At 33.9% G+C, this 25345-nt stretch overlaps 1 protein-coding gene across 15 annotated transcripts in view; it reads right to left on the bottom strand.

The window, feature by feature from the left end:
* LOC126741664 (voltage-dependent calcium channel type A subunit alpha-1) overlaps window positions 1-25345 on the bottom strand; it is a 771245-nt gene that overhangs the window by 131556 nt on the left and 614344 nt on the right. For 12 of the 15 annotated variants that reach the window (XM_050448203.1, XM_050448189.1, XM_050448188.1 and 9 more), the window contains 2 exons: window positions 18451-18534; window positions 17856-17885 (listed from right to left, as the gene is read on the bottom strand). In XM_050448203.1, the coding sequence (XP_050304160.1) occupies window positions 17856-17885; window positions 18451-18534 (114 nt within the window). The remainder of the gene's footprint in view (window positions 1-17855; window positions 17886-18450; window positions 18535-25345) is intronic. The other 3 variants (XM_050448197.1, XM_050448196.1, XM_050448202.1) reach the window with 1 other exon arrangement.

Below are 25345 nucleotides of genomic sequence, written 5' to 3'. Positions count from 1 at the left end.
TTTTAGAAAAATCCCAAGGTAAGCTTGGGGGAATCGTGGTTATGATTGAATTTTTTCTATAAATAAGAATTAGAAAATAATACAAAATTATCTAACAGTGCATTTACGATGAAGGGAAGAAATCTATTTAAAATTAAGGTGATTCTTTCTTCTTTTATTTTTCGGACACGTCGATTAGTATTGTCACTTGCGGGTTTTTTTTACAATAAAAGTTGTCTATACAGGGTACTTCAAGTGGAAACTGTAGCGTCAAAATTAATTTTTTTAATGGAACAATGTATATCTTAACATTTTACAATATTCTACGATATATTCTGTATACTTTTTGTATAGCTTACCATATCTTACCAAGTCAGCGGTTTGTTAAATTTGACGTAATAAACTAATAAAACATACGACATTAACAAATAAAAATGTATTCAATATTTGTTGCAACTGAATTTGTTGACCATTTAGTCTTATTTCTTGTCGAATTCTTTGCGTTAAATCATCAACATTATTCGGTGTATTCACATAAATTTTGGACTTCAAAGAGCCCCATAAGAAAAAATCTAATGGGGTTATATCCGGTGACCTTGGTGGCCACTCAATCGGTCCTCTCCATCCAATTTACCTGTTAGGAAAAGTTGCATCAAGAAATTGTCGAACGGCTATGGGAAAGCAGGGAGGTGTCCCATCTTGTTGAAATCGTATGTCAGCATCTTGGAATATTGAATGCACTAGAATAAACATTGGCTGCTTTGGATTGAGCGCAACATCTACACAAGGGCAGAGAGGATATTTTGTTGATAAACTTAGTATTCCATGTTGCCAGTGATTAGTAAATTTTAACAGAAGAAAATAAAGTGATATAATAAATTATTATAATTAGGAGAATTCATTCTTTATTATAAAGCACAAGAAAAAGTGAAACTCGATTTTCTACTATATTTAGACTACTAATAATTAATATTTTTAATTTAGATTCTTTAAATCACCAAATGTTCACACACAGCGGCCAAGTGCGCTCGTTTACTTTTGGATGGTGCACTTTTCGTACTGTATTGGTATTACAAGGACGTTTTGAGTGGTTTCAGTGAGTTTTTTTAATTAATATTAAAAGTAAAAACTCCCTTTTTGCTGAAAAATTAAAAAGAATTCTGAAGTGAGTCACATATATTGGAAAAAAGAAAATTCAAATCGTTCCTTGCACAGGCGAGTTATGTGTCAATGGTGTAATCCTTCTAGTTCTAGGTTATAATATTATAAAACACGGCATATTTGTGAAGTATCTATTAAGTATTGGATACCAAAATATTAGTAAAAATGTGTAATAAAGTATATCATTATAATCTAGCAAATTTATTGCCTATTCAAATCCGAAATGCCGCAACATTTATGTGTGCGAAAATAAAGGTAGTAGCAACCAAAATCGGGAACGCAGCATATGTCGTTTGCCAGCATCATATTTATAGTCGTCGCCCATTAATTATTTAATCAATATAATGCTCGTATCTCCTGGAATTTCAAAGGAGTTTTAATAATTTTTTTTCTAGATATTAACAATGGATAACTAAATCGGTTTATAGTGGGTATAAACCGCGACAAACTTTTTTTTTGTAAAAATTAATTAAAAAGTTGACTTTTTTCTGTTATATATAATAAATATTTAAACGGATCTGAGATGGTTGCAAACCTTACAAACGAAAGTTTTTTTATTAAAAATTATTGAGTTAGATATTATAAACGGTTATAACTGCCACATGATATGGTTAAAACTTTTCCTTATAGCCGTTAAATAGCCCTTTATATTTTTTAACATCTAACAATTCAATAATTTTTTACTAAAAAAATTTTGTTTTTAGAAGTTTGCAACCATCTCAAATGCGTTTTTATATTTATTATAGAAAAAAGATTAATTGAAATCTTTAGGGAGCCTTTTTAATTTCTTTAACATTCGTAAGTAATATTCAACAAAAAACTTTAGCTTGTAGAGTATATATTAAATTATATTATTATATATACTATAAATCGATTTAGTTATTGATTGGTAATATCTGCAGAAAAATATTAAAACTCCTTGGGAAATTCAGGAGATACGGCCATTATATAGATTAAATAACAGCGGCTGCGGACTATAAATAGGTTGCTGGCAAACGAAGCCGCGTTCTAAATTTAACCGCGTTACTGAATATCGATCGGAGCGATTCAGCAACTTCACAGATCTAAAAAAATATCTAGAAAAACAACACAAAGTGGCAACATCGGATACGTCCATTGTAAACATAGAAGTATTCTACGTTGCCAAGTAGCTTTTTTTTATTAACTTTTTTGTCAGGAATCTTTGTTGATTACTCTCAAAGTATATACGATTATTCAGTAAATAAACGAAACTTTCGAAGAGTAGATTTTTTACCTGTTACAAGATACAACACATTAAAAAAATATGTAATGGATTAAGAACATTATATGATAAATGAAAAATTGGAATGTCGATTTGATATCATTGTCTGAAAGATGGTGAACTCAATCAACCTCGCCTATGGTTTGCAGCTAGGCTTATTCTAGGCATTCAATGTTCAAAGGTGTTGATAGTTAACGTTAACATGAGGCCTCCTTTTGTTATTTTTAAGCTCGAGATTTGTTTATTTCGTCTCTCTATACTCACATCGCTTAGATGTATCCACCTTCTTACTTCTTTTCAGGAATACACGGTGGGTTGATCGCCGACTGACAGTGGCACAAATGATGATTTTTATAAATTACGATGCGGATTGTTGACTTTAAGATGTCGCATTAATAATCAATCAATAATTAACTGCAAATAATTGGGTTTACCTAATCTGTAAATAGTAGGTCTTTTTATGGTTGGTTTGAGTAATCTGTGCAAACTATGATCGGGATATTACTATAAATGGGTTGTATCACCCTCATTAAGGGTTGGGTCTGATTTTAAGCAAGATATTGGAGTTTCCTTTGAATATAATAGTTATTTTTGCAGAAAAAAGGAGTAAATATAAGAATGTATTTAAAGTTATGTAGTACGAGGTGAACGGACCCAGAAGTACTCGTGCCCCCAACCCAACTCAAGCCAACAAAGAAAACGCAAAAAACCAGGAAATAAATTATTTTATTTTAAAGCTCTATACACTATTCCTAGCGGTGTCTAATAAGTTTAATACCCCTGTCATATTAAAAAAATGTCTTACCCCTCAAAACAGCCTTTTACTGCTGATATCACTTCTCCAGTGTTGGAAAATCTCTGACCACTCAGCCATTTTTTGAAGTTTAAATACAAAAAATAAACCGAGGAAACTCAATCTGCTAAATAGGATGCATGAGGTAGCAATTTAAAATTTAATTCGTTCATTTTGGCCATTGCAACAACGGATTTTTTGCTTGCAAATGCGACCATTTTAGCTCGTTTTTCGCTCAAACGTGGCAATAAGTTGGCATAATACTTGCCGTTAATAGTTTCACCCTTCTTATGATAGTCAAGGAAAATTATCCTATGCACATTCCTACAAAGAACGACGCCATGATTACTTTGGTTGTTCTTTTATCTCGGGTGTAAAATGATGGACCTACGTTTTATCCTTGGTTATGGCACAATGCAAAAATTTTGCTTCGTTGCTGTGAAAATTCGCGAACTGAAACACTTAATTGAAACATCTTTACAAAATTCTTTTTGCTCGAGTGTGAACAAACGCGGCACCCATCTTACTCATAGCTTTTTCTTGTTTTATTGCACTTTTTGAAAGGCATTCTACGTCTGCTAACTCGCGCACTTTCAGTCGCCGATCATCCAGTATGACTTTGTGGATTTTCTTTATCGTTTCTGGAGTCGTTACCTCATTTAGACCACTGCGATGCTCGTCTTGGCAGCTCGGACAGCCTTGTTTAAACTATGCAACCAATATTTTATTATGACAGACGAAGAAGCAGACTCACCCAGAGTAGAATCCGGTTCAGGTTTTATATTAATTGGGCTTTGAAATAAAAGTGTTGTACCACACAACGATGACCAATTTTATCACAACGTTCACTATTGATGGCTGCCAAACAAATACTAAACAACGTGGCATCTTAAAACTTGAAACATATGCTTCTTGGATTGTGTACTAATACAGTAGCTAGCGCTATCTTTAGATCAGCTCGGGCACTTCTGGGACCACCTTCGTAGGCCACGTTAATACTGACTCGCTAGCACTGCTTTCCTTAGGTTTTTTTGCCTTGGGTCTTTCCGGAAAATTCTAGCAAATATTGCTCTCTATTCCGTTACTTGCTTACATGGTGCTGATCTTAGAACATTGAATGCACAGAGTACACTAGAATAAACAATGGCTGCTTTAAATTGAGCGCAACATCTACACAAGGGGCAGATATTTAATTGATAAACATGCTTAGTATTCCATGTTGCCAGTGATTACACAATGTTAATAGAAGAAAATAAAGTGATATAGTAAATTAAAGTAATTAGTAACTATATTTACATTAAACACTAATAATAATTAATATTTTTAATTTGACTTCTTTAAATCACCAAATTTCCACACACACACAGCGCGGCAATGCTGTAGTATTTGGCAACTGCGCTTGTTGTTTACTTTTGAATGGTGCACCTTTTCTCCAGTATTAGTATTAAAAGGATGTTTTGTGTGGTCTCAGTGCGTTTTTTTAATATTATTAAAACTAAAAACTGCCTTTTTGCTGAAAAATTCTAAAGAAGTCTGAAGTAAGTCATATATATTGGGAAAAAGGAGATTCAAATCATTCCTTTCAAAAGTGTCAATCGTGTGATCCTTCTACCTCTAGGTTATAATATTATAAAAGACGACATATTTGAGAAAGTATCTACCGAGTATTGCATACCAAAATTAAGCTTTTTCTTCTTCATTTCTTTTAGGAAAATATTAATAAAAATATGTAATTAAGTATATTATTATAATCTATCAAATTTGTTGCTTATTAGAACCCGAAATGCCGCAAAAATGAAGGTAGTGTCTAGTCGATATCGAGCAACCAATCGAGAACGCAGCATATCTCGTTTGCTAGCAACATACTTATAGTCCGCGCTCATTGTTATTTAATCAATATAATACCCGTATATCCTGGAATTCCAAAGGAGTTTTAATAATTTTTTGTCTAAATGTTAACAATGGATAACTAAATTGATTTATAGTGGGTATAAACCTCGACAAACTAAGGTGTTAATAAAATTAATTAAAATGTTTACTTCCAAAAGATTTGAATTAAACCCTTTTTCTGTAATACATAATAAATATCTAAACGGATTTGAAATGGTTGCAAACCTCTACAAACGAAAGTTTTTCGATTAAATCTTATTGAGTTAGATGTTATTAACGACAATAATTGCCAAAGGATATGGATAAAACTTTTCCTTATAGCCGTTAGGAGTTATAGCCCTTTATATTTTTCCACATCTAACAGTTCAATAATGTTTTACCGAAAAAAACCTTTTGTTTGTAGAGTTTTCCAACCATCTCAAATGCGTTTACATATTTATTATATATTGTTAAAAAAAAGATGAATTTAAATCCTTTGGGATTGACGTGTTTTTATTTCTTTAAGATTCGACTTCTTAAGTAATTTTTTACACAAAAACTTTAGTTTGTAGAGGTTTATAACTACTATAAATCGATTTAGTTATTGATTGCTAATGGACAAAAAATTATTAAAATGCCTTGGGAATTTCAGGAGATACGGGCATTATATCGATTAAATAACAGCGGGCGCGGACTATAAATAGGTTGCTGGTAAACGACATATGCTGCGTTATGGATTTTGGGGTGTTGGATATCGATCGGACGCTAGCTTCACACATATGAAAAAATATCTAGAAAAAAACACAAAGTGGCAACATCGGATACTTGCATTGTAAACATAGAGGTATTTTACGTTGTCTGCGTCAATTTTGTTAGGAATCTTTTTTTTGTTCTGAAAAACTTGTTGATTACCCTTAAAGTATATGTTATTAGCCGGCAAATGAACGAAACTTTTAAAGAGTACATTTTTTACCTGTCACAACATAGAACACGTTAAAAAAAATATGCAGTGGATTAGGAAAAATATATATTAGATGAAAAATTGGAAAGTCGATTTGACATCATTGTCTGAGAGATGGTGAACTCAAACAACCTCGCCTATGGTTGGTAGCTATACTTATTCTAGATATTTAATGTTCTAAGGTCAGCCTCTTTTGGATTAGGAAATAAAACAACTAAAGCAGGGATAAGTTTAAACTGTAGAAAGTCTAAGTAGTGCATTAATTTTTTGAGACCGCCGGGTATGGTACTCTTGGATCCAATGAAGATTTTCGGTTGCCCAATATCTGTAATTTGGTCTATTAACGTGTCCATTTAACGTAAGGTGGCCTTATAAAAAAATATTTCGAATGAAATTGCTATTGTCAATATTATCTTCCAGAATCTGCTCACATAACTGCATTCGGCGTTCAAAATCGTCTTCTAACATTACACGTATCACTGGTACTTTATAAGGATTATATTTATTTGCACGAAGTATTTTTGCCACTGGCCCTACTGATAAATTCCAATTGCTGGAAACCGTGCTAATCGCAACATGAGGATTATTCTTCATTTCTAATAGAACATTCAGAGTAGTATCTTTAAATACAATTTTGCTCACGGTGGTTCTAGTAATTGCAGGACGATCAATTGCATCAATTGCATTAAATGGATTACAGACTTTTTGTTGTGTATGCACCCGGTCCCCAAAATCATCATGACATCAATTCGTCCTTTCTTAGATAAATGCATTTTATTAAAAAATTATGCGTGAAATGACAAGTAATATGACAATTGTACTCACAAATGCATGACAAACCGTTATCAAGTAGGTTCTAAAATTGGAAGCTGTTCGAAAATAATATGGTTTACTGTATAGACATTTTTTATTTTAATAAACGCGCAAGTGACAATAGTAATGGAAAAATAAGAGAAGAAAAAGTACCTGAAATTAAAATGAAAAAATTAAATTTAATATCTTATGTTTCGAGTCTCTTAATGTAGTCTGCTAGGTAAAACAACAACTATTTTTCCAGGAAATTGCAATATCTTGCATAAACCCATTTATAGTATTAATCCGTTTATAGTTTGCTTATAAGGGTCAATGTCTTTACTCAGGTACTATTAAGATAAAAAAAAAATTTTATATAAATATTTTGCTCAAACTAACTATAAAAAGACCAATATTTCGGCAATTTCAATTGTTTCTTTTGTATGCGTCCAGTAGTAACAACCTTTTAAGATGTCCGGTGCAATTACGTTTAACAATGCTTTGCCTTGGGTCTGTGATAAGACACAATAACTGTGATAGAAATGACAAAAACATCACATCACATGTATCTTACAATAGTTCCACAGAACCTGCTTATAGCGACATTTTTAAAAGGGGGAGGCATTGAAAGGAAGAGAAATTAAATGGATGGACATAACAGTTTGGACAATACAAAGGAAGAGGTGAGTGTAACCACAGTCTATAGATTACAACAAGTCAGACCACTCCCCGTTCCTCACCTCGCCATGCATCGGCTGGGTAGAACCCAGGTTTAGTTTTCGCAAGTACGTTAACTTGTGTGCATCCGTTTTGCGAGAGAGTTTTTGCTTGTAGCGTTTTAGACAATAATTTGGTTACATACTACTTGTATAAATATAATTACCCAATAATAAAGTAGTATGTATTTCATCCCTATATGTTAAACATTTTGTTCTGTATTTTGTGTTTTACATTTTTATGTAAAACATTGTAATGCTTTTGCATTACAATCTTAAAAAATAGTTTATTGTTTATTTTCTCCCCCTAATGTTACTGGAATAGTTTTAGCCGATTTTACAACCTATTATCCCAAAAAAACACACTTCACTTCTTTTTGTCGGCCACCAATGTCGGCGTTTAAGACCCAGTAAATTTTGATATTTTAACATATTTTATATATATTTACTATATCCACAAATGAATACAAAGTATATAATTTACAAAACTACTTATTTAGCGCTTATTATGATAATTGTTTGTTATTCTTTTGCACTTTTGTATTTTTAAAACGACCTATTTCAAAAATTAAATAACCCATACCGTATTAAAATTATTTCATATTTTTTAGTGCGGTTAAATATGTTTTTTAATTGTTTATTTATTTTAACTTTAGATTTATTTTTTGAATATTCATCTCTAAAATTTCAACAAATATTAAGTAAAAACTTGTATTTTTTGATAAGACTCCTAAAAATGTAGCAAATTTAAACAATTCAACAAGTAAGGTTTTTTTCAAATTCACTTTTTATATATTATATTTGACTTAAAAGGCAGCCATTTTGAATCCGCCATATTAAACGCTTCCAATTTATTTAAAAGTTCAAATTCATTGAACTGATCAAAACTTCTAGATACACCAATTTTAGAAAAGGGAAACTCAAAAATATTTTAAAAACTGTCCTTGTTATCGAAAGCCAAGCACCTACAAAATTTGAAAACAATCTGACAAGTAGAAGTTATAGTTTAAATAGAATTCTTAGATTTGTTATATACATACATACAAACATTGCTACATAAAGGCAAAGAAGTATAGCTAATATAAAAAATGTGTAAAAACGTTAATAATTAAGAAACACTGTCATATAAACACATTCTATTCCAGTCCTATAAAAGAAGTTCTTATTTTATGACTTAAAATACTTTTTATGAATACTCCTCGTATAAAAATAATCAGCGCGCCTCAGAATTTGCTTTCATCGATATTTACGATAAACCCTGGTAAACGCTCGTACGCAGCAAACAGCGGGATTCAAGGTCAATTTTGCTTTAACACGGGCGGTATAGGAAGTGGTCTGACTTGCTGTAATCTAAAGACGGTGGTGTAACCAAGTAAAGGAATAGTAGAAGCAATATTTGCTAGAATTTTCCGGAAAGACCCATGGCAAAAAAATCTAAGGAAAGCAGTGCTAGCGTGTGTAGCGTGGCTTACGAAGGTGGTCCCAGAAGTGCCCGGGCTAATCTAGAGATAGCGCTAGTTACTGTATTATTAAGTACACAATCCATAAAGCATATGTTTCAAGTGTTAAGATGCCACGTTGTTTAGCATTTATTCGATAGCCATCAATAGTGAACGTTGTGATAAAATTGGTCATCGTTGTGTGGTACAACACTTTTATTTCAAAGCCCGAATAATATAAAAGCTGAACTCGATTCTACTCTGGGTGAGTCTGCTTCTTCATCTGCAACATTAAAATTATGGGTAGCATAGTTTAAACAAGCCTGTCCGAGCTGCCAGGATGAGCATCGTAGTGGTCGGCTAAATAAGGTAACGACTCCAGAAACGATAAAGAAAATCCGTAAAGTCATACTGGATGATCGTCGACTGAAAGTGCGCGAGTTAGCAGACGTAGAATGCCTTTCAAAAAGTGCGATAAAACAAGAAAAAAGCGGTGTCTAAGATGGGTGCCGCGTTTGTTCATAGTCGAGCAAAAAGAATGTTGTAAAGATGTTTCAATTAAGTGTTTCGCGAATTTTCATAGCAACAAAGCATAATTTTTGCATTGTGCCATAACCAAGGATAAAACGCAGGTCCATCATTTTACACCCGAGATAAAGGAACAACCGAAACAATCATGGCGTAATTTTTTGTTGGGATGTGCGTGGAATAATTTTCCTTGACCATCATGAGAAGGGTGAAACTATTAACGGCAGTTTTAAGTATTAGGTATTATGCCAACCTATTGCAACGTTTGAGCAAAACAATAAAGCTAAAATAGCCGCATTTACAAGCAAAAAATTTATTGCAATGGCTAAAATGTCCTAAACTGCTTTACGCCTGAAACATTTTCTGGAATACCACGAAGACGAACATCAGAAAGCTTTAGGTGTTTCTGCCGAATTCAAATATATTCACTAAAACAGTTCTTTTAGTATCTAAGCCGACTCACTCAAGCTTTATTTTTTTCTGCGAGTAGTGGGGCTCGGATAACTGGCAACCTTTTCCCGAAGCGTAATTACTCTTTCCTATATTGAAATAAGTTAAAAATCCTTTAATCCAACCTCAGTACCCATATGCTACAGAGAAAAGAAGTATATGAGCCAAAAGTACCATAGCACGCAGTTGCAACTGAGAAGACCGGCAAGAGCAATAACAGCTAGTCCGGAAGAAACTAGTGTAACAAAGGAATGGCTAAAATGAACGAATTAACTTTTAAATTGCTTCCTCATGCACCCTATTTAGCAGATTTAGTTTCCGCGGATTATTTTTTGCTTTTAAAAAATGGCTGAGTGGTCAGAGATTTTCCAACTATGAAGAAGAAGTGATGTCGGCAGTAAAAGGCTGTTTGTATAGAGCTTTAAAATAAAATACTTTGTTTCCTAAATTTTTGCATTTTCTTTGTTGGATTGGGTTGGGGGCACTGGTACTTCTGGGTTCATCCTCTTACATAAATTTAAATAAATTTTTTATCTTCTCCTTTTTAATGCAAAAACAACCATTATATTCAAAGGAAACTCCAATATTTTGCTTAAAATGAGACCCAACCCTTAATGAGGGTGATAACACCCATTTATAGTAATATCCCGATCATAGTTTGCACAAATTACTCAAACCAACTATAAAAAGACCTACTATTTGCAGATTAGGTAAACCCAATTATTTGCAGTGAATTATTGATTGATTGTTGTTGCGACATCTTAAAGCCAACAATTCGCATCGTAATTTATGAAAATCATCATTTGTGCCATTGTCAGTCGGGGATCAACCCACCGCGTATTCCTGAAAAGAAGTAAGAAAGTGGATACATCTAAGCGATGTGAGTAATGAGAGGCGAAATAAAGAAATCTCGAGCTTAAAAAGAGCAAAAGGAGGCCTCACGTTAAGGTTAACTATCAACACCTTAGAACATTGAATGCCTAGAATAAGCCTAGCTGCAAACCATAGGCGAGGTTGATTGAGTTCACCATCTTTCAGACAATGATATTAAATCGACTTTCAAATTTTTCATTCAATATATAATTTTCTTAATCCATTACATATTTTTTTAATATGTTTTAATTTGTAACAGGTAAAAAATGTACTCTTCAAAAGTTTTGTTTATTTGCTGGCTAATAATATATACTTTGAGAGTAATCAACAAATTTTTCTGAACAAAAAAAATTCCTGATAAAAAAGTTAATAAAAAAAGCTACTTGGCAACGAAGAATACTTCTATGTTTATAATACAGGTATCCGATGTTGCCACTTTGTATTGTTTTTCTAGATATTTTTTCATATCTGTGAAGCTAGCATCCGATCGATATCCAGCAACCAAAAATTTAGAACGCAGCATCGTTTGTCAGCAACCTATTTATAGTCCGCGCCCGCTGTTATTTAATCGATGCACCGTATCTCCTGAATTTCCCATATTTTTTTTTTAGAATTAGAATTTTAATAGTTTTTTGTCCAGATATTAACGATCAATTAACTAAATCGATTTATAGTTTATATACTACTATAATATAATATATACTCTACAAACTTAACTTTTTGGTGAAAATTACTTACGAATGGTTAAGAAATAAAAAAGGCTCCCAAAGGATTTGAATTAATCTTTTTTTATGATTAATATAAAAACGCATTTGAGATGGCTGCAAACCTCTACAAACAAAAGTTTTTTAGTAAAAAATTATTGAATTGTTAGATGTTAAAAAATATAAAGGGCTATTTAACGGCTATAAGGAAAAGTCTTATCTATATCCTGTGGCAGTTATAGCCGTTTATAATATCTAACTCAATAATTTTTAATAAAAAAACTTTCGTTTGAAAGGTTTGCAACCATCTCGATCCGTTTAAATATTTATTATATATAACAGAAAAAAGTTAACTTTTTAATTAATTTTTACAAAACAAAAGTTTGTCGAGGTTTATACCCACTATAAACCGATTTAGTTATCCATTGTTAATATGTAGAAAAAAATTATTAAAATTGCTTTGAAATCTCAGGAGATACGAGCATTATATTGATTAAATAATTAATGGGCGACGACTATAAATATGATGCTGGCAAACGACATATGCTGCGTTCCCGATTTTGGTTGCTACTACCTTTATTTTTGCACACATAAATGTTGCGGCATTTCGGATTTGAATAAGCAATAAATTTGCTCGATTATAATGATATACTTAATTACATATTTTTACTAATATTTTGGTATCCAATACTTAATAGATACTTCACAAATATGCCGTCTTTTATAATGTTATAACCTAGAAGGATTACACCATTGACACCAAGCTCGCCTGTGCAAGGAACGATTTGAATTTCCTTTTTTCCAATATATGTGACTCACTTTAGAATTCTTTTTCATTTTTCAGCAAAAAGGGAGTTTTTAGTTTTAAAATTAATTAAAAAAACTCACTGAAATCACTCAAAACGTCCTTGTAATACTAATACTGTACGAAAAGTGCACCATCCAAAAGTAAACTAGCGCACTTGCCAAATACTTTTATCGCGAGAATCTTTCTGGGCAAATTTACAGCGTTGCCGCTGTGTGTGAACATTTGGTGATTCAAAGAATCCAAATTAAAAATATTAATTATTATTAGTGTTTAGTGTAAATATAGTATAAAATCGAGTTTCACTTTTTCTTTTGCTTTATAATAAAGAATGTAACTCGGTTTCTCCTAATTATAATAATTTATTATATCACTTTATTTTCTTCTGTTAAAATTGACTAATGAGTGGCAACATGGAATACTAAGTATGTTTATCAACAAAATATCCTCTCTGCCCCTTGTGTAGATGTTGCGCTCAATTTAAAGCAGCCATTGTTTATTCTAATGTATTCTGTGCATTCAATGTTCTAAGATCAACACCATGTTAAAGTGCTATCCAGAAAAAAGCATCAATGTAAGAAAGAGATCATTATTCCGAGTCTCGGACTCAAAGAACCGCTAAGCATGATTGAACTCAGCTGGGCCTACTGCAGGAACGAGTACTCGATCCAAAGAAACCGCGGGAAAGGCAAACAGGAAAGGGCGGTATTTCCCCGAAAAAATCAATTTTGTTATAGTTGGATCTTTCAGCATCTCCAGATGAAAATCTAGTTTTATATCACACTTAGGATAATAATATTAAAAATCGTAAAAATTTTGATAGATATCTATAAGTCAAACACTATCTCCATCAAATACATCTTAATTTCTAAAACCAAAACAATATCACAAAAATTTTAAAAGAAAGACTGGGCTTGGCGTGTTTTCTCAAAAGCCCGTAGTATCACAGACATCTAACTAGCATCTCAGGGAATGGGGAATGAGAATGAAAATATTATTTTCGAGGATAGAAAATTAAATATCATTCTCAGAGGTTTTGATCGATATTTCAAAAGAGAGGAAATTAACGAGGAACTAAATTTGATGGGTTCCGAGGAGATAGGGTGGCTAAACACAGGCACCAGCCGCAAAAGGACTAATAACCTAATTAGATGCCTAGTCCCCAAAGGCCAGGCAGTTATTACTATTTGGAACTAACTAGCAATCTTTATTTTACAACTTTAACCCATTAGCGCCCAGCATCATCATTTGATGATGCCAGAAATTGGTGGAGATGAGAGCGCCCGAGTAGGTTGGCGATTGCCGACGGCTGTCTAAAGCATTAGAGCAATGCCTACGCAATATTCTGCAGGTGGTATTTACTAGTATTTGTGTTTACTTGTCCGGCGAAAATTACGTTGTTTCTTAAAGATTTTGACCAGAAAGACCTTCTATAGGCCCATAGGTCATATTTCCTTTAGTAGTAGGGGTAAGATACATTCTTTAGTGTGCTTTACAACCAAAGAGATAATATGATATTTCTAGTTAGGTTATTACATATTTTTTTAAATTATATAGACATAGTTTTAAGAACTTAGACGATGCGGTGGAATATCTCTATTCTAACCAAATAGATGCTGATATTGCGCTATTACCTCCCGAGGTCGATGAATTGACGGACGTAGACGATATCGACGATGGTGACTTAGGGTCGATTGATATCCAGGACGTTCCAGGGGTTGTGGAGATACAGGTAGAAGAACAAAATGATCGAACAAAGAACAAAAGAATCGGAAGATGATCTACCGCTATCAAATTTCATAAAAAGGAAAAAGGTTGCATGCAGCACTAAATCCTGGACACCAAAATGGACTAAGGAAGAACCCATGTATGAAAATATTGAAGAACGTTGTGCCGAAGCTTTCCACAAAATAAAAGAAGAATTCCAGGAATTAATACCACTACCAATATTTGAGAAGTTTTTTGATGACGATCTTTATAATCTTCTTCAAACAGAGACCATGAGATACGCCCAACAGACGCCCAACAACTTCGGAGGACTTCAAAAAAATTTTTTTATCAGGGTTTTGATTTTTTCTGGCTATCATGCCTTACCAAGTGAAAGAGACTATTGGTCTGAAAGAGAAGATTTGGGTGTTCCTCTAGTGAAAAATGCGTTTTCCAGAAATGCCTACAAGAAAATAAAATTTTGTCTTCACTTTGCTGACAATTCCCTTGCAAAAGATAACAAAGACGATAAGTCATTCAAAATAGGGCCATTATTTGGGGGAATAAATACTAAATTTCAACAATGAGGAGTTTTGCATACATTTCTATCGATTGATGGGATGATTGTAAAATATTTTGCACACCATGGCCTAAAGCAATTTATCAAAGAAAAGCCTATACGGTTTGGATACAAATTATGGGCACTTTATAGTGATAATGGGTATTGCTACAACTTTTCTTTGTACTGCAGCAAGGATAATAAATCAACAGCAGAGCCGAAGATTCCTCTAGGGACAAGAGTCGTAACAAGTATGCTGGAAACTGTAAAAAATCTTGAAAGACACATTATTTTCTTTGACAACTTTTTTACTAGTTACAACCTCTTGTGTAGCCTAAAAGAAAATTGCTTTCGAGCTACAGGAACCATAAGGGAAAATCGATCAATCAAGTGTCCCACCAAGTCATCCAAAGGACTTGAGAATGAACCGAGAGGAGCCTATGACTGGCAGTTTGACAGTAGCCAAAAAATTCTTGTAGTCAAATGGAATGATAACAGGTGCGTTTCGGTGGCAACCAACTTTGATACACTTTTACCAACCACTATTGTACAAAGGTGGAACAAAAAAGAAGGTGGTCGTGTTCCAGCTGCACAACCTCTTTTGATTGCCAACTACAATAAGCATATGGGAGGGGTGGAACACCATGTGGTTGCTTCAAAAATATCACATATCAGTACGGGGCAAAAAATGGTATTAGTGCCTTTTTACTCGAGTGATAGACATGTCGACCGTAAATAGCTCAATTCTCTATAATATGATCTATACCGGAAAAGAAAAAAAAACCATAAAAGAATTCACGATGGATGTGGATTTTCATACCTAAAGATTGGTCATGGAAGAAGAGTAGCCTTTAGTCGTCCCTTGAGTTTCAAATACGTCTCGAAGTAATGTTACAGAAAACGTAAAATATGATGGCAAGAGTCACTTTGTAGCCAAGAGAGAAAAGCAAAGAAAATGTCAATTTAACACATGCCAAAGTAAACCCCGCACATTTTGTTCAAAATGTAATGTCACGCTTTGTGTACCTTATTGTTTTAACAATTTTCATTAAAAAAAAATAGTTTTTTAATTCATGTTTCATAAACACTTCTGATTTTTTTATCAGTACATTAGTTTCATCTTGTAATATATGAAGTTTTTGTATTTACTTATTTGTTTTTTTTTATATTTCAATATGGGATTACATATATTATATAAGCCCAGCGTCCTCATATGGGACGGTCATGAGGACGGTATGAGACGGTCATACATGAGGACGGTCTATTTTTTGACCCAATGATCAAAAAAATTACCCAAAAATCAAAAAAAAAAATTTTTTTTTTTATTTTTTTGAAACAAAAACAAACATGTTAATCAGAACTCAAATAGAAATTCAAAAAAAAAAAAGTTGGGCCTTAATGGGTTAATTATTCTTTCTTTCGTTTCACCTCACAATTTTAACAATAATTCTTGTTTTTTAAATAAATAATAAGTAAATAAATCAATAAAGAGGCCAAGTTCAGCCAACCTCCTCTGTTCGTATGAATTTCATGGGTCACAAAACTTTTCGCATTCGGACTTGTATCCAACCCCAGACCGCCACCAAGTAGACACGTTTAAGGTTAGTTCAGGGAGATATGTATTAGGCCTCTGACAATGTCCTACAAGAATTGAAATCAACACAAAGAACTTTAGGAATTTTATTTTAACGTACAAATTTTAAACAACATTCATCTTACGATACCTCTGCAAAACCCACTAATGATGACATATCTAATAGAGATGAACGGAGCATTGCAAACAATACCGAGCAGCGAAAATAATATTTTCTGGTTCCGGAGAAAACCTAAGGCATACAACCTGGGGAAAGCAGCGCGATGATTTATTTTTTATACGGCAATGCTGAAAAAGAGGCCTGCTAAGAGAGGAGTGGCAGGAATGGGCCTACATTGAACAAAAGAACTTTTTAGTATACATAATAGTCAACAGAGCTGGTGCAGGGTTCTGTGGTGGGGCCATAACTGTCTTCCAGGCTGGAGTCTTTGCTGTATTAAAATGCAGACAGAAAATCCTGAATTGCGGACACCGCAATACCGTGAAATCAATCTGCTTGGATAGCAGGGTTGCTATTAAGGCTATTACGGCTAAAAAGGTGAGCTTTGAGCTCATACTAAAGTGCATAAGGGTTCTGGAAGAACTGGAAGATGGGCTGCAGGATTCAGTTCAAGGTTTGCATGCCTGACCACTCATAGTGTACTGAAACGAAGAAGCGGACTCTCATGCTATCATCAGTATAGCCAAATGAGTAGCTGTTGCATTAACAAAGAGTCCGCTGGAAAAGTGAACCCTCTGCCTTAGAATTCAATGTATTTATTCATTATTTTTTGTAAGCATTGTGTATTCTTTTATTTTAAAAGTAACATCTTGACAATCAAACCTAATCACATCCTTAATCACAGATTTCAGAAATGCGATTTCATGAGACTGAAAGTCTTCTCGAGACCGGCTTATTACCAGTCAAATAGAGCAATTCCAGAAACATTTCGAATATAAATGGACGCATTTAAGCTGATTTATTTTTAAAAAATTAGGTTTTATTCCTAAGCAAAATCGATACATTAACAAAAAGCAACGTAGCAGAGTAGATAAATGATTTGTAAGTGAAATAAAGGCTACGTAAGCATAAAATAAAGTCTACGAGCTACATCGGTACAGATTTGGAACAAATTTGTAAGAAAATGTAAAAAGGAAAGAATGTAATGACTAAGTGGATCAAAACATCAGAAACACAAAATACATATACAAAAGGATTTATTGCTTATTATAAATATAATTTTTTACATAATAATATAATAGAAAATTTTATAGAATATGTTATCCTTAATTCTAGAGGACAATTGACTGAATTGGAAAAGATTCGTATACAAATCAGTAGAAAAGGATAATCCAAAACGAAAAAAAATATTAAATTTAAGTAGGATTGGGTTTATGCGAGATGCAGGCTATTAAATGATTACCTTGTAGGCTAATAATATAGGAGTTAATTAAAAATGTAGAAGGTAATAATGCTATAAGTTATCTGAAGCCTTTAATGTACCAAAGTTTGGATAATCGTTATCTAAAACATACTATAAAACAATGTATTTTATTTATTAATTAGGATTTATGACGCACAAAGTTACTGTAAAATATTACCATGGAAATGTAGGTACTGAGAAATGTTAGAAGATCAAAGTTAATGAATGTTAAAAATACTGTTAATTATATTTTTAAAACGGTTGATAATGTAAACGTACCCTGTCTTTTGTCATTCGCTCTGCTCGTTCCTTGAAGAAAAGACACATTTAGTAACAAATACACAAAAAATCATAATATAATATAATACCATGTAAAACACAAATTAAAACGATTTTAGTTTAAAGAATTGTTTTCCAATATTAGCCATTTAGACACTCATTAAAAATTGATAAAACGAAACAAGTCTTTAAACCTATTAAAATATATGTTGTGCAAAATATCAATAAACAAATTTTCAAGGACATTCCAAAAATGCATGTTATTAAAGAAGGCTGCTACTATTTTTTTTTTTAAATGTTAAATGTTTAATACAAAAAAAAAACATTATTAGCAGCAGCCATCTTTCAAAAGTATTGCTCTGTTGCCATTTTGATTGCAAAGTGTGTGCAGGACGCCGTGAGTGCTCAGCAGCGCTGCGTATCCAAATGCTATATCACAAATATGACGTTTTGTACCTTCCATATTAGACGGCCGTAAATCTGTCAGTGTCATAATGGGTGTCAAATAGTGGCATATTGTAAAAATAAGTAAAAAAATTCGTTGGATTATAGTATATACAAAAAAATGGCTCTAACGTTTAATCAGTATACTTACGCCGAACTCGACGACCATCGCGTCTACTATACTGCCAATGACGGTGACAAAATCAAAAGTATTCCATGGGTCTTTGAAGAAATTCTGTTAAAAATAAATAAATTTTTAATATTTTTATTTATAATTATTATAATTAGCTAATATAATATTATAATAGAGGCAAATTTGTAAAAAAGTTATGAAACTTTGATGCTAAATATGTAGTTAGTTTTATAGTGTTAAAAATCCATAAAAAAATTAACTGAATAATAAAATATATCTTTGCGTAAACTCTCCAATACAAAATTTCTGAGAATGCCTAAAATAGTAAGAAAGCGTTCCAGGAACTATTTTGCAAGTATGACGATCGCGGCGCGAAATTTAGTGAGTCTGCTAATTTTGATTTCGGGAAGCACATCGGTCGTTCTATCAACCTTTGTTATTTCTTTGTCACGTAATATTATCGTGTAATATATCGTATTTTCATATCTTCAGTTAAACCATTAAATTTGTTTACGAAACAGCCCGAGAGTTTTATTTGTTAGTTTATATTTTTGGTGCCGAAACCCGGGAAATTTGTGGTTTGACTGAAGTATTTAATGAGTTTTTGGTAAAAATTAAAGGCGCTTTTTGGACTTTTACGGCATAAAGTTAAATAAAAATGGGTCTCGAACTTCGTAAAACGTATCGTGCTAGTTTAATGGAGCTTTCAAGCACTGCGAAAGCTATGCTGGCTTTCAAGGACTTGTTACTTGAAACCTTAGTGATGCATCGATTTTTACTGAACGAATTAACCCTTAACAGACGTTGTGGAGTCCCAGGGATTCCCAGAACTATAATACCACGTATTCATCTTTAGCCTTTTATCCTAGCGCGGCGCGCTTTTTAGTAACTTCCTACTATGGCCTCAGCAACATCATGTTAGCGCGACAAAATTGTCAGTCACTCTTGAACCTGCGAACCAAGCGCGTGGTAGTCCCTGGGACCTCACAACGTAGTTTTCGTAACTTTTTTAAGAAATGGCAACTCGTCGGAAAGTAGTGCAATTGGGTGATCTCGAGTTTGAATAGACTGTTCAGGCGTGGTATGATGAATTGGGCAGCGATTCTTCTGATCTGGAAGAAGATAGTATCGAAGATGGTGAATATGTTTTCAGTGCACATAGTACAGACAAAAGGCTTCCAATGAGAATCGCACTAAATTTAGAGACACAACGAAATTAAGATTTATGTATTCCTTAGTCTCTTGTACTTGATATCTATATTCAAATCAAGTAACGAAAGTATAGAAGCTATGTTCGTCACAGATGGAACTGGAAGGGAAATATTCCGACTGGTTTTTTCAGCCCGTAGGTTTCAAGTGCTTCTGACATGTATTCGATTTGATACACGCAACGAAACAAAGGAGCGAATGAAAGTTGATTCAGTGGCTGCAATATCAGAAATGTTCAACAATACAAAACAAACAGAAAAATTTCAACAAAAACTCACAGGCTGCTTATATTTTGGGTGGAAATGTTACGGTAGATGAAATGCTTGTGGGTTTTAGAGGTCACTGGCATTTTAAAATGTACATACCCAGTAAACCTGAAAAATATGGAGTGAAGGTGCAATGCTTAGCTGATGCCAGAACTCATTATGTGTACAACACCTATATATATTGTGGTAAAGGTATGCGACACTTCATAGGACTGATGGAGAGAAGAAGCTGGTTATTCCTACGCAAGCTGTTGTTCGCCTTTGCAAACCAATCTTCGGGACCAACATGGAATGTCACGGGTGACAACTGGTACAGTTCAATTGAACTAGTGTATATTTTATTAAAAAATAAACTCACACACTAAATAAAAATTAGCGTGAAGTACCTCCTGAATTCCTTTCTTTCAGAACAAGAGAAGTAGGGTCATGTCTCTATGGCTTTATCAAATCAATAACTTTATTATCAATCCTACCGAAGAAGGGCAAAGCTGTTATCCTCCTTTAATCCATGCACCACACTAAAAATTTTGACCCAAATACGGGATTGCAGGAGATAAATGAATTTTACAACAACACGATATCAGATGTCGATGCCGTGGACAAAAAATATTCCAAGTATTTGTGTAGCAGACGTACAAGATGATGGCCAATGGCGATATTCTATAGAATTGTCGATATGAGTGGATTGAATGCATACATAATTCATCAATCTCATAAAAACAGGTAGGTGTTATTAAGACTTGAATTTCTAAAACTGCTGGCTAAACAACTATATGTTCCTCTTCTTAATCAAAGAGCCGCCAACCCTCATCTACCAAGCCAAGAGATAAATATATTTATGAGAGAGATATATAAGTATAGATTAGATAAATATATAAAGATATTTTCTTTATTTGTTTTTTTTTAATAGAATACCCTTTTTGTTTTATGTTAAAATAAAGTTAATTTTCTTCATAAGTTTTTTTATGGAAAGACCTTTTTACCCTAAAATAACAAAAAATATAGAAGAGTGTTGCTAACTGTCATAATCGGTTGTTAGAAAACTGTCCCAGGGAGAAATTGTTGGAGTCCCAGGGACCCCACAACGTGGTTTGTATCCCAAAAATCTCATCACGTCAGTTAAGGGTTAATGCACTTGATCGGAATTTGAATTGTGTATACCAACGGCTATTCTCAACGATTACCGACTCTGACATTGACTTTGAATGTGAAAAAGTAGCAGAATATCAAGACTTGGCTATAAAGAGTGTGGCAGGTATGGAATATCGCCTAAAATTACAGAACGGGGTGGTATCCGAGCCCGCTGCAGATTTCCAAGGACCAACGCAACAGGAAAATTGTACATTGAGTGTGGACGGTAACGCTCAAAATACAGGAATGCTCTCGGTAAGGTTGCCTAAATTAGAGTTACCAATTTTTAACCTCCTCAGACCCCAGGTATCATATATGATACCTGAGGATTTAATTTTTTTTGCGGCGCGCTGAAGCAATTAGCCGCCATTTCCTAAATAAATAAATGATACATAGCCAAATATGCGCACACATTTTTATTTTACCGACGCACGCTGTAGTGGTGAGGTTAGGCTAGTGTATTGTTTACATTTGCAAGTGCACGTTGCATCATTATGCCTTTTGACCAAAATAAGAGTAAGCAATATTGTTCTTGCTTTTTTATTGTTACATATTGACGGCAGGTAACACATAGAACATGTGTAATAAAAAAATTCTCTCTTAGTAATCTAATCGTGCCGTAAATGGTAGCCTTAGTAAAGGTATCACTAGTGATATCTTGGGTCTGTAAAACTACAAAAATAAATGAATTGCTAGGAATTTGTGTGTTAAATATAAAATCATATTTTGGGTTTTTTTAATTATTTGCCTTGTTGAACATCATTATTTCGTCACTCGTCTATGAAATAATTTTTAGGGGCCTTAACCAGCTTCGAGCTAGAAGACTTAGCTCTTAATCTGGACTCAGACCAATCAGATATCGGCGATTTATCGTCGGAGAGTGGGGATGAAGTAGATGTGGACTTGGATTTGGTTAATATTAACCTTGATCATCAGGATGGATTAGAAAGTATAGAGGATATGGAGATGGCAGAAAATATGAGTGATTCTTCGAATGACGAGCCTCTTGCCCATTATTTACCAAGCTATGAAAAAACTTGGTCCCGTGTCCGGGAATTTGAACCATTCCAGTTTAACTTTAAAAACGAGAACATTTCCATTCAATTAAATCAACCAATTATGTACCTAAGAAAATACATTTCTGATACTTTCTTTGAACAAATGGCACTTTTCACAAATATGTGTGAGGTTATTGAGACAGGCCGTTCCCTTGAAACTTCTGAATATGAATTGCGAAAATTCTTTGGAGCTTCCATGTTGATTGGAATTTATGGTCTACCGAGAATAAGGATGTACTGGGCGCGAAGTACAAGAGTACCCATTGTTTCAGACACAATTTCAAGAAATCGGTACTTTATATTGCGATCACGGGTAAAACTTGTAGAAGATCAGAGGGTTACCAATGAAGAAAAAATAATAGATAGATTCTGGAAAGTAAGGCCTTTATTGGACATGGTGCAAAGAGGATGCCGTTTAAATGAACGAACGAAAACAGTGTCAATAGATGAAGAAAATATTCCTTTTCATGGCCAAGTACAAATGCGACAATTTGTTAGGGGTAAGCCAAATCCAGTGGGATTAAAAAATTTCGTCATGACAACACCGAAGGGAATTCCGTAGGACTTTTATCTCTATGAAGGAAAAGGATCATCGCTATTTAAAACACCAGAAAAACTAGACGTAGGTGGCAGAATGGTGCTGAAGCTGACCGAAACTTTGCCGATAGGAGTATCAGTGTATACTGACCATTATTTTGCTTCAATATCTTTGATTGATGTTCTTTTGTCAAGACAAATAACTTTGGCTGGTACAATAATGGCTTCTAGAATTCCCAAAAACGCAATTCCGCAAACTGATAATCAATTAAAAAAATTGGATCGTGGATCACATGACTCAATCACATGATCACTCAAGAGAGGAGATGGAAAAATTATTCTGACTAAATGGCTTGATTCGAAACCAGTGCATTTTGCTTCCTTCTGCTCTGGTATTGAACCCCTGGGTAGTTGTAAAAGGTGGCCAAAGACCAAAAATAAATACATTAGAATTAATCAACCCGCAAAAGTTGCCGATTACAATGAGAATATGGGAGGCGTCTATTTATTAGAAAAGGTCATTGGAAAGTATGCAATGCGTGGACGTTCCAAAAAGTGGACAGTACTTACAATTTATCATTTTTTGGATTTTGCCGTAGCTGCGTCTTGGCTGGAATACCGACAAAATGCTATTGCAGAAGGCTTGCGGAGAAAAGAAATCTTAGATTACCTTGACTTCAAATTATCAATTGCCAAAACTCTCGTTTATACTGATATTCCTCAAGCAGATTGCGAGCAAAGTGATTCTGATGAAGAGCAGGTAACGCCCCGAAAACAAAGGAAAATTTAGCCTATTCCAGATAGAAGAGAGAGGAAGCAGGGAAACACTCATCTACCAGTATTTACCAAACACGACCAGAAATCCAGATAAAAATGTCGATATCCGAAATGTGGTAATCTGACATTTGCTAAGTGTGCCTCATGTGACGTATATCTTTGCTGCTCCGTTGAGTGAAACTGTTTTGCTCTTTTTCACCAATAAAGTTTTTTTTTTGATACTTTTTTTGTATTTATTTAAACCCAAGATATGAAATATGATACCTTACTTTTTACAGTAAAAAATAAAAAAAAATATTTTTTTTGATATTTTGTTGTTTTTTGGGCCCAACACTTTACAAAAAAGTACCTGTTTTAAAAAGATATGTTTTCATTTTACCTTGGGTCTGAGGAGGTTAACGGTAATATTACTACTTGGCCTGTATTTTGGGAACAGTTTAAAATCGCGGTGCATGATATGATATGATGAACCTAAATACCCAGGCAGTTCGTGACACCGCCGCTACCTTTTGCGCTTTCCCCGAATCGCCAGCAACAATCCAACACCAGAAATATCTTTGAATCAGCTGTTCAAAGTAGAGAGAGGTTGATACCGCTAAAACTTCCTCTTCTTCCTTGTTTCCTAAAAGAGCAACGGCGGAGAAACGTCACTCAAACAATGACAACGTAAACATAAACAATGAATTAGCTGGGACTAGGAACTCTGGAGCAACGGATGTTGGGGGCGACCATCTGCAACAGGGATTTACTTTTGGACAAAATCGAAACCGTACAAATACAAATCGTAATCGGTTTTAGTAGAAGCGCACCTTCGAGGTCATTAAAATTTTATAGGTGCAGTAAATAAGGAATATTTTTATCTGGGACGTGTTAAAATGGGAGTGACCCCTGGTTTTATTGAAGAGCACATTAAAAAGTGGTGCCCTCAGATTAGAGACCTTAAAGTAGAATTGTTGCCAGTTAAGGGTGAGACTATTTCTTTTAAGATAAGCATCAATGGCGATTGGAAGGATGATCTTTTAAGGCCGGATAACTGGCCTAGAGGGGTTATCTTGCGAAAATTTTGGTTAAATAATAAACGCAAGATAAATTTTCATCAAAATCAAATGAATCAAACCATAATTTAGTGCGGGATGGCCCTTCTGGTTCAGGTGTTTGCGTGTATTATGCTAATACAGGTGGTATGAGAACTAAAATAAAAGAATTTTAGCAGGCACTTAGTTACTGCTGCTATGATATTATTATGATTGCAGAGACTTGGTTAACATCTGAATATTCAGATGCTGAAATTGGAGTATCAAACTATGATTTATATAGATATGACCGTCAAATCGGTACGAATCCTATCAAGGCTCGTGGAGGTGGTGTATTGATTGCGGCTAAAAAGAGTTTATGTACACATAGAATTGCTATCCCACCTGTTGATGTGGATGTTTATCAGATCTATTTGACTTTCACAATAAATAATCAAAGCTATGTTGTTGGTTTCATTTATATACCATGTCCATCTTCACTTCAAGCCTATTTAAGCCATTGTGAATCCGTTGAACATGTATATAGTAGATATTCGAGTAGTTTGTTTGTCTTGGCAGGTGATTACAATTTACCACATGCTAGATGGGAGAATGATGATCTTACTTTGGTAGTTGTCTGGAAAATGATTTCTGTGCTTTCTCTGGCCAACTGCTTTAGCTTCTATAACTTTTCTTAGGTAAATAAGGTTTTAAATACCAATGGGGTTGCCTTGGATCTCGTATTTAGTAGCTCAGATTTAATTAGTTCAAACGTCCAATAGACAAGATTTTTGAGATTAGCTTACACCATATAGCAATTAGTTTTGACCTTTGTTATGCAGAAAATTCTGATGATATGATATATAAGAAATATTTTTATAATTTTAGTAAGGGATATTACCTGGCAATTAACTATTGTCTT

Source organism: Anthonomus grandis, chromosome 10 (assembly GCF_022605725.1).
Source record: "Anthonomus grandis grandis chromosome 10, icAntGran1.3, whole genome shotgun sequence".
NCBI lineage: Eukaryota > Metazoa > Arthropoda > Insecta > Coleoptera > Curculionidae > Anthonomus > Anthonomus grandis.
Note: the sequence above shows the minus strand (reverse complement) of the source record. Positions and strands in the feature narration are given on the sequence as shown.